General features: G+C 40.6%; 1 protein-coding gene across 1 annotated transcript in view; it reads left to right on the forward strand.

Moving 5' to 3' along the window:
- The first annotated feature begins 719 nt into the window (after positions 1–719).
- The window catches only part of BFSP1 (beaded filament structural protein 1), a 39,655-nt gene continuing 21,777 nt past the window's right edge, over positions 720–18,597 (forward strand). Inside the window, exons 1-2 of the mRNA XM_060755012.2 lie at positions 720–1,175; positions 3,779–3,839. Of these exons, the coding sequence (XP_060610995.2) occupies positions 805–1,175; positions 3,779–3,839 (432 nt within the window). The 5' untranslated portion in view covers positions 720–804. The remainder of the gene's footprint in view (positions 1,176–3,778; positions 3,840–18,597) is intronic.

The raw sequence follows: 18,597 nt of genomic DNA on the forward strand, positions 1-18,597 counted from the left end.
CAGGGAATGTGGAATGCGGAAGAACTTCATCGATGTCGTTGATGGACGATGAAAAGCAGCAGCTCCCCTGGCGGCCAGAAAAAAAAAAGTTAAATGTCTGTTAAATGTTGTTTGTCAAACTGGCATTGAATGTTTGCCATATATGTGTTTACTGTAATCTGCCCTGAGTCCCCTGCGGGGTGAGAAGGGCGGAATATAAGAACTGTAAATAAATAAATAAATAAATAAACCATGATAGGTTGGTAAAATTTTCTTTTACCTCTTTTTCTTCTGGGGTGCATTTGGCATTATGAACTATTTTGAATATACTCCCCGAAAGACACCAGCTATGAGTTAAATGTCACATTCTGATGGGGGGAAAGGACAGATATGGACACACAAACAAAAAAAGCAGAATGCTAGGACTCATTTTCTAAAGCCACAATTCTTTTGTTTTCTGCCTTTCCCTCCCCTTCTAATCCACCTAGTAAAAGCAGGATATTTCTCCCCCTTTGCTTTCACGAGTCTGCACACAATTGAAACAGATGAGAAATAATGCAAAAATGCTGACAGAACTGAAAACAAGTAAGCCACTGCAATGAGGAGGTGGGGCTCTTTCATTTTATTTAGTTTCTCCCCCAAATGGTTGGGACTTGGAATCATAAAACAGTGAAGTTGGTGAGTTATTTAGGATGAGGTGCGAGAGCTGAGAACACTCCTGTCCTTCTTTCCGTTCCAAATCCAAGAAACATTTCATGCGGAAACTGGGCAGAGAACAATTTGGACTAAGGGGAATCTTTGGTGCCTCACACTCTTTGCCATACTATGTACAGGAGCAGCTTTTTGCGTGAAATTCGCAAGGAGAAGTATGAAAGGTCAGACACTTATGAGGAGCTGCCAGAATCATCAGAATTTGGCAGCCTGGCCCAGGCTCAAGGCCTGGAAAACCTGCAGGAGCTCAATGAGCGCTTTTCCAATTATATCAATCGAGCTCGGGTACTCGAGCAACGCAATGCCATCTTCCGCAAGCAGCTTGAGACGTTCCAGCGCATGGAGGAGCTGACCGGGATAGAAGAGGCATTCACTGCCCAAATTGATCTCAATCGCCAGCGTGTTCGTGAACTAGGCACTGAAAGGTCCAAGCTCTCGCGGGAGGAGAAAGATGCCCAGCGCATGCTGGATGAATTCCGTAACAAGTAAGTTGTTTGGAGGAGAAGGTGATGTTCACTATTGCTGGCTCAGAAATATTGCCAAATATCATGGTGTTTGAGTCAGGACCCTGGTCCAAAGCAATATACAGAATAGGATGGGCATCTGTAGCAGGTAGAAGAGGGCAATTCATGGAGGGGTGGCAGTCTCAAACTAAATGGGCAGCATCAAACTGTTGAGACAGATATGATCCCTCTCTTATTTAGAATGATCAATGTACTGAAGGAAAAGTAAAACTCCAAGCAATTTGGCTGCTCTCTTTCAGATTCTTTCTCCAAAAGAGATTTAGCATCATCTGGGGGGGCCCTACTCTCGATCCTGCCAGGCTCACAAGCACGGCTGGCGGGGACAAGAGACAGGGCCTTCTCAGTGGTGGCCCCTCGGCTGTGGAACGCCCTTCCCGCAGATATTAGATTGGCCCCCTCCCTGCTGGCGTTCAGGAGAAGAGTGAAGACCTGGCTCTTTGAACAGGCGTTTAATTAAGCAGTGCAATTAATTGATTGATCTTGGAACTTGGAATAATGACGAGGAGATCGGATTATGACTTTACTGATGAGACGTGATGGATTAGTTATATGGATGTATTGACGTTATATTGATGTACTGATGTATTGTTATATTGATGTAGTTGCCTTAGATACTGTTTTAATTGCTAATGTTGTGCACTTTGTATATTGGTTTGGTTGTAAACCGCACTGAGTCGCCTACGGGCTGAGAGAGTGTGGTATACAAATAAAGTAAATAAAGTAAATAAATAAATAGCACAACCCTAAGAGGACCCCGAGGACATGTGTAAAATAACTAATAAAATTCTTATGTCTTAAAAGAAGTGGCATTAATTTTGTAAACAAAAATGTGCACTCTGATGGAGTTGTGGCAACAGATAATATTCAGTCAACCCCCTGCCAATAAGTAGAAAATCGCATTCAAAGCACCCTCGACAAATGGCCATCCAGCCTCTGTTTAAAAGCCTCCAAAGAAAGAGCCTCCACCACATCCCAAGACAGAGAGTTCCACTGCTGAAAAGCTCTCACAGTTAGGAAGTTTTTCCTTATATTCAGGTTGAATCTCCTTTCCTGCAGTTCCTTCTGCTCCCCATTATAATCATTTTCTTAAAATTATGTATTTTTTTTCTGTTATTATCCTAAATGATGAAGAATCACGGCCTTTATACGGCCAGGGTCCATCGTACCTTAGAGACCGTCTCTCCTTCTTCCATCATCGGAGGTTGCCACGTCCTTCCCAACGCAATTTACTTTATATACCGGGTCCTAGAGAAGTGCATTTGGAAAGTACCAGGCTCAGGGCTTTTTCTATTTCTGCCCCTGCCTTGTGGAATTCCTTGCCGCCCTATATGAGAGCCATGCGTGACTTAGGGCCTTTTACTTTAGCACTTAAGACCTGGCTTTTTACTAGAGCATTTGATCTATGTTAATTTATTAATATTTGTTTGTATGTATTTTATTCTGTACAATTTCGCTATGTAAATCGCCTAGAGCATCTCGGATGGAGGGTGATTAATAAGTAATTAAATATGATGATGAATTATAATAGTTGACTTATTTCATAATTCTGATCCCCTTACATATGTTTATCAACCGTATCCTAATTACAGTCACTTCTGCATAATCTTAAACCAAGTTTGGCTCTCTTTGAATGAATCCAGGTTTCCTGTAATGGTCAGACACTCCCCTTTCCATCTTCTGACCACACATTAGCAAGAGTAAAAATTGGAAATGTTTGCATCCATTTTTAGTTAAGAAGATAACCACTAGCACTCTATCATCACTAGAAATTGTTCATTTAATTATCCCAGGAACTGTAGTTAAGATAGTCCATGGTTAGTTTAAAACAAGCCATGGTTTGATATTGTTCACATTGGGGCAACTGTTTCATTTATTTATTTATTTATTTATTTATTTATTTATTTATTTATTTATCTTGGGCACTTCTACCCTGCCCTTCTCAACCCGCTAGGGGGGGCTCAGGGCGGCTTACAACCGGCACAATTCGATGCCAACAATTCAACAGATAAAATACATAACAACAATAACCACAATAGTTAAAACATTCAATTAATATAATAACAACTAAAAGCCAATCTAGTGGCCAACGTTCACCGAGTTCTAAAATCCGTAAGTCCATTCAGCATTACCATAGTCCTTTCCAAATTCTGGTCGTCATTACCTTGTCGGTCTGCCAGATTACCCAAAGGCCTGGTCCCATATCCATGTTTTCAGCTTCCTTCTGAAGGAGAGGAGGGATGTTGATGACCTAATTTCCCTGGGGAGTGAGTTCCACAGGTGAGGGGCCACCACCGAGAAGGCCCTGTCCCTCGTCCCCACCAACCTCACTCGTGATAGAGGTGGGGCCTGAGAGCAGGGCCTCCCCAGAAGATCTTAAGCTCCGAGGTGGGACATAGAAGAAGATACGTTCAGACAGGTATGCTGTTTTAGTGTTATATTTGAACAAAGCTATTAAATGTCAATGTGGAACTAGAAAGCAGCGAGTCATTCAACCATTTATTTTCCAATACTGTATGGCATATTGTATTCATGGTTGCATTTGGTTTTGTTTCTCATTTTTATAGATATAGAAATGAATGTGAATATCAGCAGATGCTGAAAACTACTCTTGAGCAGCTTAATAAGGTGAGTTCATGGTATTGAATTCAAAACGATTTTCTTTAACTCTCTCTGGCCTCATCTGTACCAACCATTTAGTTTCTAAGTGGTATTGAAGAAAGTGGATTCTCTATGCAGCCGAGTACATATTGTGAGGCTTGGATGGTGACAGAACAAAACACAGAGTGCTGATGAACATTAAAGATTTTCTTTTGCATGCTTTTGTGAGACTATGTTCTCTGTCTGCTGCAGTTTGACACTACTTTTGAACTGCATTGAATGGTTAGTTTAGATTGGACCTATACCTTTCCCCTTGGTGCTCCTTGTGAGTGTGATGTTATTGGCACCATACAGTCGGTTCCTGAGTCATTTGTTAAATCACCATTTGATAATCTATTTATTTATTGTGTCAGGAGCAAACCAAACAGTTGCATTGCATTTTTTAAACAAACAAACAAGCAAACATACAAAGCACAAAGTTTGCAAGCTTGGTAGTTGATTAAATGTCCTTTGACCAGTAGCTGGCCACTTGGAGTGCCTCTAGGCTTGAGTAACCACGGAAAAAATTGGTTCTAAACTCATTTTGTTTTTAGGGGGCCCTTGCATTTCGTTTTTTTTAAGAATTCCAAAATTTTCCTTTTAAAAATTTCGAAGTATACGATTCGTTAATGGCGGACGCGATTGCGCAATATGCTAAAAAACCTCCAAATGGGACAGGGGGAACTTCTGAAGCTTCCATCTCCCTCTGTTGTTGACTGTTGGTGTGATAAAACAAACAACTATATTATATTATATTATTATAATATTATTATATTCTATTATTGTATATTCTATTATTATATATTATATTATATTATTATAATATTATTATAATATTATATTATAATATAATATACAATTATAATATAATATAATAATAATATAGTAATATAATATAATATACAATACTATAATATAATAGTATTATAATATAATATTATATTATATTATATTATTATATTATTATAATATTATATATTATAATTGTATTTTATATTATATTATATTATATTATATTATATTATATTATATTATATTATATACTAGCTGTACCTGGCAACGCATTCCTGTGGCATAGAGTGAGGGTATGAAAAATGAAGTAATGATAAATTTTGAGCTAGAAGGATGCCAGGAGAAAGAGGAGGGAGGGGGGAATGGGGTATTTGCCAGCTGGAAGGAAGGAAGGAAGGAAGGAAGGAAGGAAGGAAGGTAGCCCAGTGCAGCCCAGAGTGAGGCAAGAAGAAGCATGAGGAAAGAGGAGGGAAGCAGCAGAGCAAAGGGACCGGAAGTGGGGTAAATGCAAGATTGTAAAACTTGCACCAGACATACGAAAATAATTACGAAATAATTACGAAATAATTACGAAAATTGGAAAAATTGTTTTGATTCTTAATTACTCCTCACACTATTCCTGCATGGCTCAATATTGGATCGTAAGCTAATTTAAATAGGAATTAATAACGAATAACGAAATTAACGAACTGGATCGCCCAAGCCTACTGAGTACATATTATGAAGCTTGGATGGTAACAGAACAAAACACAGAGTGCTGATGCACATTAAGGGTTTTCTTTTGCATGCTTTTGTGAGAGTATGTTGTCTGTCTGCCGCAGTTTGACACTACCTTTAACTGCACTAAATGGTTAGTTTAGATTGGACCTATATCTTTCCCCTTGGCACTACGTGTGAGTGTGATGTCATTGGCACCATACAGTCCGTTCCTGAGTCATTTGTTAAATCACAATTTGATAATACTATTTGAGAAGTAAAAAATGCAATTTTCCATGAAAGTGACAACTGGGAACATATCATGTATTTTGTACATATGAACATTGATGCACAAAACACACAGTCCCCGAATTAGTGGATTATTTGTATAAAGATTCATTAAAAAGAAATGAATGCACAGAATCTTTTCTTTTCAGGGCTCGACTTACACATTTTGCTCTTTTTCTCACAAATGTGGAGAGCATCTGAAATACTGTACTGGGATTGTCTGCTTAAAGACCGGATGTATTTTGTATTCTCCGAGCAGCACTAACTCTCCTGCGGAAACCTACTTTCCATGATAAAGAAGAATTTTTTTTCAGAATGGGTTCTTTGAAGTGAATATTTAAAATATGCTTTCTCAGAGCTAAAGGCAATCTTGGAGAGGAAGGGGACAGACTTTATGCTGAAGAGCTTGAAAAGGCAACTGACATGCCTTCAGAGAATTTTTTTTTACTTTTAAAGAATCTGTGAAATTAAAATTATATAGCTATTTTATCCTACTGCTCTATACTTGTATATGTGCTTAAAAAATTGATACTTCCGCCCAAGCTCAATTTTGACAGCCAAGGTTTTGACTTCATTTTAAACCTACAGTTGTGCTTTTATTTGGACTTTTCCTAATGGTTGGTAGATCACAAAACAGTTTCCCCTCCAACTTGATTGCCATTATAATCATGAATCTTTAAGCTGCATTTGCTGAGGTTAGGGACTCAGAATCTCAGTGAAAATGAAAAAAATGTTTCTGAACTATAGGTATTATCAGAGGCGGCCCTAGGTAATTTTCAATGGTAAGCAAACAGTATTTCGCCCCCCCCCCCACCCCCACACCAAACCAATCATTGATATATATTTTCTGTTCGTCGTGGAAGTTCTGTGTGCCATATTTGGTTCAATTCCATCATTGGTGGAGTTCAGAAGGCTGTTTGATTGTAGGTGAACTATACATCCCAGTAACTACACTTGTCGCACTTGCTCCCTTTCCTGGCCCGCTTTGGGTTCAGAGGCGTGCCTGAAGATCCCGGCGTGTGCACCAAAAGTCACCTCTTCTCCTGACTTTCTCCTCAGCCATTGGGACCAAGAGAGAGAGAGAGAGAGAGAGAGAGAGAGAGATGGAGATGCCCACCTTTCCTGAAGGTAGGTGCAAAAACAAACGAGGGAGCGGAGGTGGGAGATACCTCCAGCCGGAGGGCTCTCTCTCTCTCTCTCTCTTGGTCACAATGGCTGAAGAGAAAGTCAGGAGAAGAGGTGACTTTTGGTGCGCACGCTGGGGTCTTTAGACACGCCTCTGGACCTGAAGCGGGCCAGGCGCGGTGGCTCCACCCCTTGGCCCACCCACGGATTGGGGAGAGGAGAGGAGGTGGGTGGAGCGCCAGGGGATCGGGAAAGGGAGCCGGTCATGGGGAAGGGCTCGAACGCAGAGAACGATTGAGCGCCGACTCTGCTCACGCACTCAGTGGCCGGGTGGAGCGGGAACGAGAGGGGCTAGGCAAGGTTCAAGGGCCCGGCCCCTTTGGGAAGAGGATTGCCTGGTAGTGAGGCAAGAAAGCCGAGGTGTCCCCCGGACTGCTAGGGCTGTTGTGAGCTGAGGAGGCACTCCTCAAGTGAGGGTCGAGGGGCATTTACAGAGGCACCTCTGCACCCCTGGCAATAAAAAAGTGTTCTGCAACTGCTTACTTCGTGTAATGGACGAGCCGCCCCTGGGTATTATATAAATCTCAATAAATATAATGTTTTTATTTTTAAAAAATAGCTTTTTAAATAGCGAGGACATGTCTCTAGCAATTTCTAGGCCCTCTTATGGTTTATCTATTTATCATGTCAGGAGCGAACCAAAACAGTTGTATTGCATTAAAAACAAACGAAACAAAACACAAAGTTTGCAGACTTGGTATTCTATTAAATGTTAGAGTTACTAACACAAATATTGAAGTCTTACGGGAAAGTATTTCAGCTTCTACTTTCTCTAGCTGCTCTGATATAAATCAAAGGATGCTGACATTAAGTCAAAAATATTTATCATGTCAGGAGCAAACCAAACAGTTGTATTACATTTTAAACAAAAACAAACAAACAGACAAAACACAAAATTTGCAAGTTTGGTAGTTGATTAAATGTCCTTTCACCAGTATCCGGCCACTTGGAGTGCCTCTGGTGTTGCCGCAAGAAGGTCCTCCATTGTGCACGTGGCAGGGCTCAGGTTGCATTGCAGCAGGTGGTCTGTGGTTTGCTCTTCTCCACACTCTCACGCCATGGATTCCACTTTGTAGCCCCATTTCTTAAGGTTGGCTCTGCATCTCCTGGTGCCAGAGCTCAGTTTTCTGTGTGCCCAGGAGGGGGTCTCTCATTTGGTAACAGCCATTGATTGAGGTTCTGGGTTTTCACCTGCCACTTTTGGACTCTGTCTTGCTGAGGTGTTCCAGCAAGTGTCTTTGTAGATCTTAGAAAACTATTTCTTGATTTAAGTCGTTGGTGTGCTGGCTGATACCCAAACAGGGGGTGGGCTAGAGATGTCACTGCCTTGGTCACCTTATGGTGAACCTACTGGAAGGTGATTGTAGAACGGCACTGGAGGTCCTAACAATTCCTAGAGAAAACATTGAAATTCAATTCACAAAAGTCAAAACCACAAATGTGGAGAGCTGTCTGAATTTTCATATATTCCTAAAGTCATTCGACTTGGAGGAGCCCCCGGTGGCGCAGTGGGTTAAAGCCTTGTGCTGGCAGGACTGAAGACCGACAGGTCGCAGGTTCGAATCCCGGGAGAGGTGGATGAGCTCCCTCTATCGGCTCCAGCTCCTTATGCGGGGACATGAGAGAAGCCTCCCACAAGGATGATAAAACATCAGAAATCATCCAGGCGTCCCCTGGGCAACGTCCTTGCAGACGGCCAATTCTCTCACAACAGGAGCGGTTGCTCCTGACACGACAAAAAAAAATCGACTTGGAAGAGACCACAGGGGCCATCCAGTCCAACCCCCTGTCATGCAGGAAAGGCACAAACATAGCACCCCTGACAGATGACCATCCATCCTCTGTTTAAAAGCCTCCAAGGAAGGAGCTTCCACCAGACTCCGAGGCAGAGAGTTCCCCTGCTGAACAGCTCTTAAGGTCAGGAAGTTCTTCCTAATGTTCAGGTGGACTCTCCTTTCCTGCAATTTGAACCCATTGCTCCATTGAGTCCTAGTCTTCAGGGGAGCAGAAAACAAGCTTGCTTCGTTTTCCTTATGATATCCTTACAAATGTTTAAACATGGAGAACATGTCCCCTCTCAATCTTCTCTTTTGCAGCCTAAATATATTTTGTTTCTTCTTTTATTATTTCATATTCCAGCTTCCATAGTTTATCATTTTTAATATTTTAATGGAGCTGATTCAACACAAAATATGTGTTTAGAAAATCACGAAAGTTGTCCAGATTCAGTGTCAAACTAAACATGAAAGGCAATACATATTCCCCTCAATCAACAGACTTTCTATCTCAAAACAAGATTTCTTCAGTGGTATGTGTTTTGGCAATCAGAGTCACAAATTAAGCCTGTTTTTACCATCCCATGACAAATCCCAAAACAAAGTACTCTAAACACAATGAATTTGGCTGAGAGTAAGCATATCCCATGGCAAACAGATGATTTATTGCTTGTGGAAGCATGTTGCAATCAGTGTCAAATTCATTTTCATAGTCCATATATTTACTTAAAGTAATTTATATGATTGTTGTTCAGCTAAACAGATGAGAAACTCATGAATTATGTACTTTTTAAAGTGAGAAGTACAATTGTATGTCCCAAATCAAGATGCTTTTTAAAAGCTACAAAAGGCATTCATAAATATTTTTTATATTTGAAATATATGTTCATTCTTCTCTCTTTCACCACTCTTGTATCTCTTTTATTTTGCATTTGATTCCCTGTTCTGGTATAATTTGTTATTGCTCAGATTATCATTATAACTAGATAATACAGGGCAATTTACTGATAGTAAGATAAGAGCAAAGGAGCAGACTAAAATGGAAAAGTAACTTCAGCTGCAATCATGTGCATACTTATTAGGAGGCAGGCCTCATCCAATTCAATGGGTAGACTTGAAATCCCAGAGTCTAAACTTCCATGCGATGAGGATCAGAAAGCAAGATCCCCCTTGTATTTAGATGTTTACAACAGGGCCGTAGCCAGAAAACAAATTCAGGGAGGGTTGAAAATTTCGGGGGGGAGGGGTTGAAACTTTTTTTGGGGGGGGGGGTTAGGGTCGAGCTGAAGCAAAGAGCACAGCAGGGGGCGGACCAGCCTTCAGTAGCCTGCAGCTCCGCCCCTGTCAACCACCTCCACCAAGTCTGGCCTTCTTAATGAGAGAATTCACCCCCCTCCAACTTGATTGCTTTGCTACATCGGCTATTGCTGCAAGTAATGACGGTGTGAATAAATTGTCAATATTTGCTTGAGATAGTGCTTGCAGTTCTGGAGGGACTCTTAATTTTTTGTGTCTCATAGACTTAGCATGGGGATTTGGTTAACCAGTTAAAATTCACGAGTAAACCAGGTTTTTTTTTAACCTGAAAAATTTCAGGGGGAAGGGGTTGAACCCCTAACCCCTGTTCCCCCCCCCCCCCAGCTACAGGCCTGGTTTACAATCTCACTGTTATATATAGCCCAACTGATAGGTCCCAAGATATTCTATCCTCTTCTCTGACTGACCATAATTTTAATTTCTGTCCAATGACTCTTTAGATAATAGAGAAAGAAATCGGGTGATGGGAAAACAGCTGAAACTAGTCTTCATCTTTAGTATCAGCAACTAAAGATCTGAATTTTTGGGGGGTCATTTACTAGTGTGTATGTTGAGATTAAAAAAGGCTTATTTTCTGTAGGACATTCTCTTTAGGTCTTGTGCTGCAAGGCATAACTATTTCCAGAAAATATGGCTCATATCATATCTTTAATGTTTTTTTTAAAAAAATTTTTTGAAGAAATGGGAGAAGGTGTAGAAGATTATATTTCTTTTGGGATGAGATATTGGTTTTCTGTTCCAGAAAAGTAACTGAATAGTTGAATTACAACTGCAAGAAAGAGCCCATGGACAGGTTCTTGTAGGTTTTTCGGGCTATATGTCCATGTTCTAGAAGCAATATCTCCTGATGTTTCACCTGCATCTATGGCAAGCATCCTCAGAGGTTGTGAGGATTGGGTGTATTGGGTAATATAGAACGTCGGATAAACGGAGGTTGGATAAGCGAGACTCTACTGCACTAGATCTAGTCAGTTTCTTCCCATATATGTTACCTGTAGCTATATTGGATATTACTTTTCATATTTGATCTATGACATTCTTTTAAACTCTGTACTAAGTATTAGATTTATTTGTTGTCATGTTTATGTGATGGTCATATATGTCGCCACTAGGAACAGAGTTATACGTTGTAATGGGGGTGTTGTAGTTTGTAGGTGAGGACAGAGAGGGGAAAGGGAACATAATGAATTGATTGTTGGGCAAGCAGCTATGGTGACTAATGGCTCCTTTGGTCGCAAATGTAATTCAATCATGGAAACAAACACTTTCATCTGGCAGAGTCTGACATGTCCTGAACTGTAAATACCAAACAGTTAATGCAATCCCCATTAGTTGAAATTGGTTGCTTGAGAACATTCATAGATCAGCCTGAATAAATAACATTACGCAAATGGATTTTGTTTTAGAATACGTGGGCAAATTTATTTTGAGGAAAAAGAAGGTCTGAGCCTTCCAAATGAAAAATTGCAATGGTTCTCATAAAAGACAGCATAATGAGTATATGAGTATATACCTTCACCAAAGAAAGATCAGAGAGAGTTTGTTATTTCAAAAAGGTGTGATTGATTTGGGTGGGAGGTGGGAAAGAGGCATCTTTGTGCTAAATCCAGAGTGTTGTTCAGATGACTTGGGAGTCCATCCTCTCTATCGGGGCAGTTCCGTCGGAGAACTCCCCTTCTTGTTGGTTGTACAGTAGGCTTGGGCGATCCAGTTCGTTAATTTCGTAATTCGTTATTAATTCGTATTTAAATTAGCTTACGATCCAATATCGAGCCATGCAGGAATAGTGTGAGGAGTAATTAAGAATCGAAACAATTTTTCCAATTTTTGTAATTATTTCATAATTATTTCGTAATTATTTCGTAATTATTTTCATATGTTTTACAAGTTTTACAATCTCACATTTACTCCACTTCCGGTCCCTTTGCTCTACTGCTTCCCTCCTCTTTCCTCATGCTTCTTCTTGCCTCACTCTGGGCTGCACTGGGCTACCTTCCTTCCTTCCTTCCTTCCTTCCTTCCTTCCTTCCTTCCTTCCAGCTGGCAAATCCCACATTCCCCCTTCCCTCCTCTTTCTCCTGGCATCCTTCTTGCCCAAAATTTCTCAATACTTTATTTTTCATACCCTCACTCTATGCCTAAGGAATGCATTGCCAGGTACAGCTAGTATAAAATATAATATAATATATATTATATTATATTATAATTGTATATTATAATATAATATAATAATATTATAATATAAAGTAATATAATATAATATATATAATATATATAATAATATAATATAATAATATATAATAATATAATATAATATACAATAATATAATATAATAATATTATAATATATAACAATATAATATAATAATATTATAATAATATAATATAATATAGTTGTTGTTTGTTTTATCACACCAACAGTCAACAACAGAGGGAGAGGGAAGCTTCAGAAGTTCCCCCTGTCCCATTTGGAGGTTTTTTTAGCATATTGCGCAATCACATCCGCCATTAACAAATCGATTCGTAATTTTACGAAATTTAATATATTTCAAAATTTTTAAAAGGAAAATTTCGGAATTCTTTAAAAAAATGAAACGCAAGGGCCCCCTAAAAACAACATGAGTTTAGAACCAAATTTTTCCGTGGTTACCCAAGCCTATTGTACAGATGTCAAATTGTAATTTCAGTATTATTATTAATTATTAATTAAACTTTATTTGTACCCCGCTAGCATCTCACGAAGGACTCGATGTGGCTGACAAAAGCCAAGGCCTCAACATAACAACAACAAACAATAACAAAGCAAGCAAATTAAAAACATAAGCAATAACACAACAAAACACTACACTATTGCACAATAAAAACAGGGCCAGGCCAATGATGGGTACAGGTTAAAAGTGCTGGGTGTGTGAGGTGGTATGTTGGAGTTCTGGGCAAGTGCAATGTGCAGAGAGTATTAGACTCTAATAAAGTGCTTCTGGGAAAGAGTGCTGGGGGTTATCCTATTCTGGGAAGGCACATCAGAATAACCAAGTCTTCAAGTTCTTCCTAAAGACTGCCAACGTGGGTGCTAATCTAATGTTTTTGGGGAGGGTGTTCCAAAGTCAGGGGGCAACCACAGAGAAGGCCCTGTCCCTCGTCCCCACCAAACGCGCCTGCGACGCAGGTGAGATTGCGAGCAGGGCCTCTCCGGATGAACGCGGTGAGCGCGTGGGTTCGTAGATGGAGATGCGGTCACGCAGGTAGGCAGGTCCCAAACCGTTTAGGGCTTTGTAGGTAAGCACCTGCACCTTGAATTGGGCTCGGTAGGTAAATGGCAGCCAATGGAGCTCCTTAAACAGGAGGGTTGACCTCTCTCTGTAAGGAGCGTCAGTTAACAGTAGAGTTCCCGGTGATGGCCAGGAGCTTGGACAGACCTTCACAGCCAGGTAGGAGATGCGGCAGCTGCAATATGGGCACAATCATTTCTGTAATACTGCCCATGACTATCTGATGTGTCTAAATCAGTGGTTCTCAACCTGGGGTCTCCAGATGTTTTTGGCCTTCAACTCCCAGAAATCCTAACAGCTGGTAAACTGGCTGGGATTTCTGGGAGTTGTAGGCCAAAAACATCTGGGGACCCCAGGTTGAGAACCACTGGTCTAAATGAAAACAGATTGTATAGTCCAGACTGCTGCAAAGCATAGGATACTTTGGAGTGTCCTAGGAACTGGACCACCCCCACATGTTGTAGTCACTGGAAGTCACTGTGTATATTGGGGACATGCATCCTTTCACTCAGGGTGAGTCTGGGTTTTGTTTTTGCAAGTGTAGACAAGTTCATAAAGTACTTAAAGATGAAGAGTATATATCTGTCTTTTGTGTATGCAGATACATGTCAGTCTTTTCCCTTACTTGGAAAAAATTCCTTAACAATTCTGATCTTTTTTATTTTTGAAGCAGATGCTGGTGTGTTAATTCATCTTCCTTTCAGATCCTTTCCATGTAGAGCAGTGGTTCTCAATCTTTCTAATGCCGCAACCCCTTAATACAGTTCCTCATGTTGTGGTGACCTCCAACCATAAAATTATTTTCATTGTTACTTCATAACTGTAATTTTGCTACTGTTATGAATCAACATGTACATATCTGATATGCAAGAAGTATTATCATTCACTGGTCCAAATTTGGCACAAATACCCAATACACCCAAATTTGAGTACTGGTAGGACTGGGGGAGGTGGATTGATTTGGGAGTTGTAGTTCCAGGGATTTTTAGCTACCCTACAATCAAAGAGCACTCTGAACTCTACCAACAATGGAATGGAACCAAACTTGGTACACAGAACTCCCATGATCAACAGAAAATACTGGAAGGGTTTGGTGGGCATTGACTTTGAGTTGTAGTTCACCCACACCCAGAGAGCATTGTTGACTCAAACAATGATGGATCTGGGCCAAACTTGGCACAGATATTCAATATGCCCAAATGTGCACACTGGTGGGGTTTCGGGAAAATAGACCTTGACATTTGGGAGTTGTGGTTGCTGGAATTTATAGTTCACCTACAATCAAAAAGCATTCCAAACCCCACCAAAGATAGAATTGGGCCAAACTTCCCACACAGAATCCCCATGACCAACATAGAATACTTTCTGATGGTCTTTGGCGACTCCTCTCACACTTCCTTGCAACCCCCCAGGAGTTGAAAAACACTGATGTAGAGATTGGAACAAATTGTTCTGAACATTACATGTATGTAGGTTAATCTATTATACTGGCCAAGACACACTTTGGTGCAGCAAATGTTAGACCTGTTTTGGGGTATATTTGACCTGGTGATGCACTTTGATTTCAATGTAACTACCTCGATCCTGTGAAATCTTGAATTCAGTAGTGTGGTTCCCAAACCTTGGCTTCAGTTCCCAGAAGTTCAGACTATTGATCAAGCTGGTTGGGGCTTCTGGGAGCTGAGATCCAAAAACCTTGGAGGACCCAAGGTTTGATAACTGCAGAGGGTCCCTCTGGCTCAAAATTATAAATACTCCTCCTTAAACTTCCCTTATTTTCATATGATGTAACCATGGCAGTTAAAATGAAAATCACAATGCTAGTGAATTGTCCAGTGTGGATCTGGAGATGTTTTGAGCTAGATTTACTTGAGTAACTTGCCCACAAATTATTTAGTCTCTTGGGTGAAGGATTTCTGTAGCCTGGGATTCAAGTTTTAGTTTTTGATTCTACTTCTTAATTTACCTCTGGGACTGGTCACAAGCACTGCATCTATTCTGCAGAATTGAAAGTTTCAAAAAAGTGCAAAAAAGCAAATTGATCAGGGCTTAGGAACTTTCTGTGATTAGTGCTGTTGTTTTTATTCCAATGTATCTCTTTGGGCTCTGACTTAGATTTAGATCAGACTCATTTAAACAGCTCTTAAGTTAGTCTTGATTTCAGTAGGCCCATGATAAGTTTGATTAAGCATGTCTTCAGCCCAATATATTGTGTCCAGTTTTTATTTGCATTGCTGATTGTAGTATTTTTCTACTACTAGTAACTTAAAGATGGAAGTGTGATCGTTTTGTATTCTTTAATTACAAATACGATTTTCTTTCTTTTCTGTCTGCTGAAGTTACAGTTTGAAGTATGAACAGAACTTGTATACCTTTTCCTCAGATGGAAATGTGTGTGGAAAGTATTATGGAAAACCATTTTGGCTGAAAGAAGATGGCAAAGGGCTGGATCACCACTGCCCAATAATGCTATTTGAACTGCATCATATGGTCGTTATAGACCCATATGATGCACTTTCAACTGCACTGAACTGAATTATGTGTGGAATATGTGTCGAATAGATTATTGCAATGCACTCTATGTAAGGTTGTCTTTGAAGACTGTTCGGAAACTTCAATTAGTCCAGCGGGCGGCAGCCAGATTACTCAGCGGAGCGTCATACAGGGAACATATCACCCCTCTGTTATGTCAGCTCCACTGGCTGCCAATCCAGTTCTGAGCACAATTCAAAGTGCTGGTTTTGTGCTGTCTGAACGCATCTCCTTTTACGTCCCACCTCGGAGTTTAAGATGTTCTGGGGGGGGGGGGGGGCTTCTCTCAGCCCCACCTCTTTCACAAGTGAGATTGGTGGGGACGAGGAGCAGGGCCTTCTCGGTGGTGGCCCCTCACCTGTGGAATTCACTTCCTAGGGAAATCAGATCATCAACATCCCTCCTCTCTTTCAGAAGGAAACTAAAAACATGGATATGGGACCAGGCCTTTGGGTAATTTGGCAGATAGACAAAGGACAATGACGACTAGAATTGATAGGATTTGACAATGTGGAATGAATTTACGGATTCTGAGCTGGCGAACGTTGAACATTAGATCAGTTTTATTGATTGTGATATATAACTTGTTTGTTTTAATTGTTTTATAATTGCTATTGATACATGTTTTATCTTGATGCTGTTGTTGGCATCGAATTGTGCCTTTTGTAAGCCGCCCTGAGTCCCCCCTCGGGGGTTGAGAAGGGTGGGGTAGAAATGCGTGAAATAAATAAACAATAAATAACTAAATAAATAATGTGTGGAGATATAATTTCCTCACACCTGTCACCTTTATGTGGGTCTGTTAATAATCTGAAGATAAGCTGTTTGCTTTGGGCAATTTTCTTTCTGAATCTGTTGATCAGCCTCATGCATTACTAAAGGACAAATTCAAATAATTTAAGAAATCAGGACTTACCAACATGGAAAAACGTTAATCGTTTAGAGAAACTTTCAGTTTTCCTGCTTTGGGTCTTTAGTTTGGGGAGAAAACAATGTCAATCATTGCTGAAATTACATATAGGACTAAAAACCTAGAGGAAGGAAAAGATGGCACAGAAACAATAGTACAAGAAACAAGGATACAAGATGCCCCATTTGAACTTTTAAAAGAAAAGGATTTGTGATTCCCGGGAGGCTCTTGTAAACAAGGCATGCAGAGCTTACATTTTTGTATCATCATATGGCTTCAAGTCGACTCACAGTGATCCAATAGAAACACATTGGCAGAATTGGTTAAGAGGGTTTTAATAATAATAATAATAATAATAACAATATTTTAACAACATATACAAGGGGTTGTGTTTGCCTTCCTCTAAGGCTGGCAGAGGGTGCCTTACCCAAAGTCACCCAGTTTTTATGGATGAATACGGATTCAAACCCTTATTTCCCAGTGTCTTAGTCCAACATTGAAACCATTATACCAAGCTAGCTCATCAAACCCCATGTATCTTGTTTATTGTTTAAAAGGTAAATTTGAAACTATTGTGGCCTTGGCAAGTTCATTAGGTGAGGAATGCAGTCCAGAGTGGATTCAAGATAATGTTGTTGTTCATTCGTTCAGTCGTCTCCGACTCTTCGTGACCTCATGGACCAGCCCACGCCAGAGCTCCCTGTCGGCCGTCACCACCCCCAGCTCCTTCAAGGTCAGTCCAGTCACTTCAAGGATGCCATCCATCCATCTTGCCCTAGGTCGGCCCCTCTTCCTTTTGCCTTCCACTTTCCCCAGCATAATTGTCTTCTCTAGGCTTTCCTGTCTCCTCATGATGTGGCCAAAGTACTTCAACTTTGTCTCTAGTATCCTTCCTTCCAGTGAGCAGCCGGGCTTTATTTCCTGGAGGATGGACTGGTTGGATTATTTATTTCTATCCCGCTTTTCTCCCAGATGGGGACTCAAAGCAACAATGCCAAGCCTTGGGACAGGAGACTGTCCACAGAGCTAGATCAATGGATCCTAAATAACAATAAAGGGAGCAACCTGCCCCTCCTCACCTTGAGCTTACAATCTTATGAGATAAGCCAGGGTTCAAAAAAGTGCATGGCTCATGGGCATCAGATAAGTTCATGGTTAAGGGTTGAACAGAAGTTGGATCTCTCAAAACACCATCCACTGTACTACATTGTAGTGCAGAGGGTAATGTACTGTCTGATCAGGCCCGTAGCCAGGATTTTGTTTCGGGGGAAGTTGAGTTTGATTGGGGGGGGGGGGGGGGCTGAGTCTGAGTGAAAAAGGGTCTACCCTAGCAAACCTTTTGTTTCGTTACCCCAATACCCCACTGCATATGGGATATATTGAGCATGGTGATCAGATCATGATATGAAAAACATACAGTTTAAATAATGTACCAGTAAGGCCTTCACCATGAGAATATTGGGGAGGGGGGCTGAAGCCCCCCAAGTGCCTCCCCCCCCCCCCCCGGCTACATGCCTGTGTCAGATGTACATCTATATATCAATTTGTTGCGAGATGAGCTTGCTCATACATTATTTCCTTTTGTTATAAGACTTGCCCTCTCATGTTGCTTGTCCACCTATGCTCTGGCATTCATCTGTGAAATGTTGAAGAGTATTTACTAATGATTTTGCTACTGTGCATCTGGTTCATATCTCAAAGGGAAATTTGAAAGAGTAGGTTGAGAAAAAGGCTGACCATAGTCATATAATATTGTTTCTGTGGTTTGATTAGTGAGTTTTATTTGCTCACAGTACAGACAACTAGGTCTACAACAAAAATCCATGCTTCGTTTTTAGTATTGTTATTTGTACATCAGCAGACCTGGCCAGTTCTGCATTATGTGATACAATGGAAAGTGCAAGCATCTACACAATTTTCAATAGCACAGCAAAGCTTTGGATTAGCTTTTTTGGGTTGTTTCACAAGAGCAATCCTCATTGA

Source organism: Anolis sagrei, chromosome 1 (genome assembly GCF_037176765.1).
Source record: "Anolis sagrei isolate rAnoSag1 chromosome 1, rAnoSag1.mat, whole genome shotgun sequence".
Lineage (NCBI taxonomy): Eukaryota > Metazoa > Chordata > Lepidosauria > Squamata > Dactyloidae > Anolis > Anolis sagrei.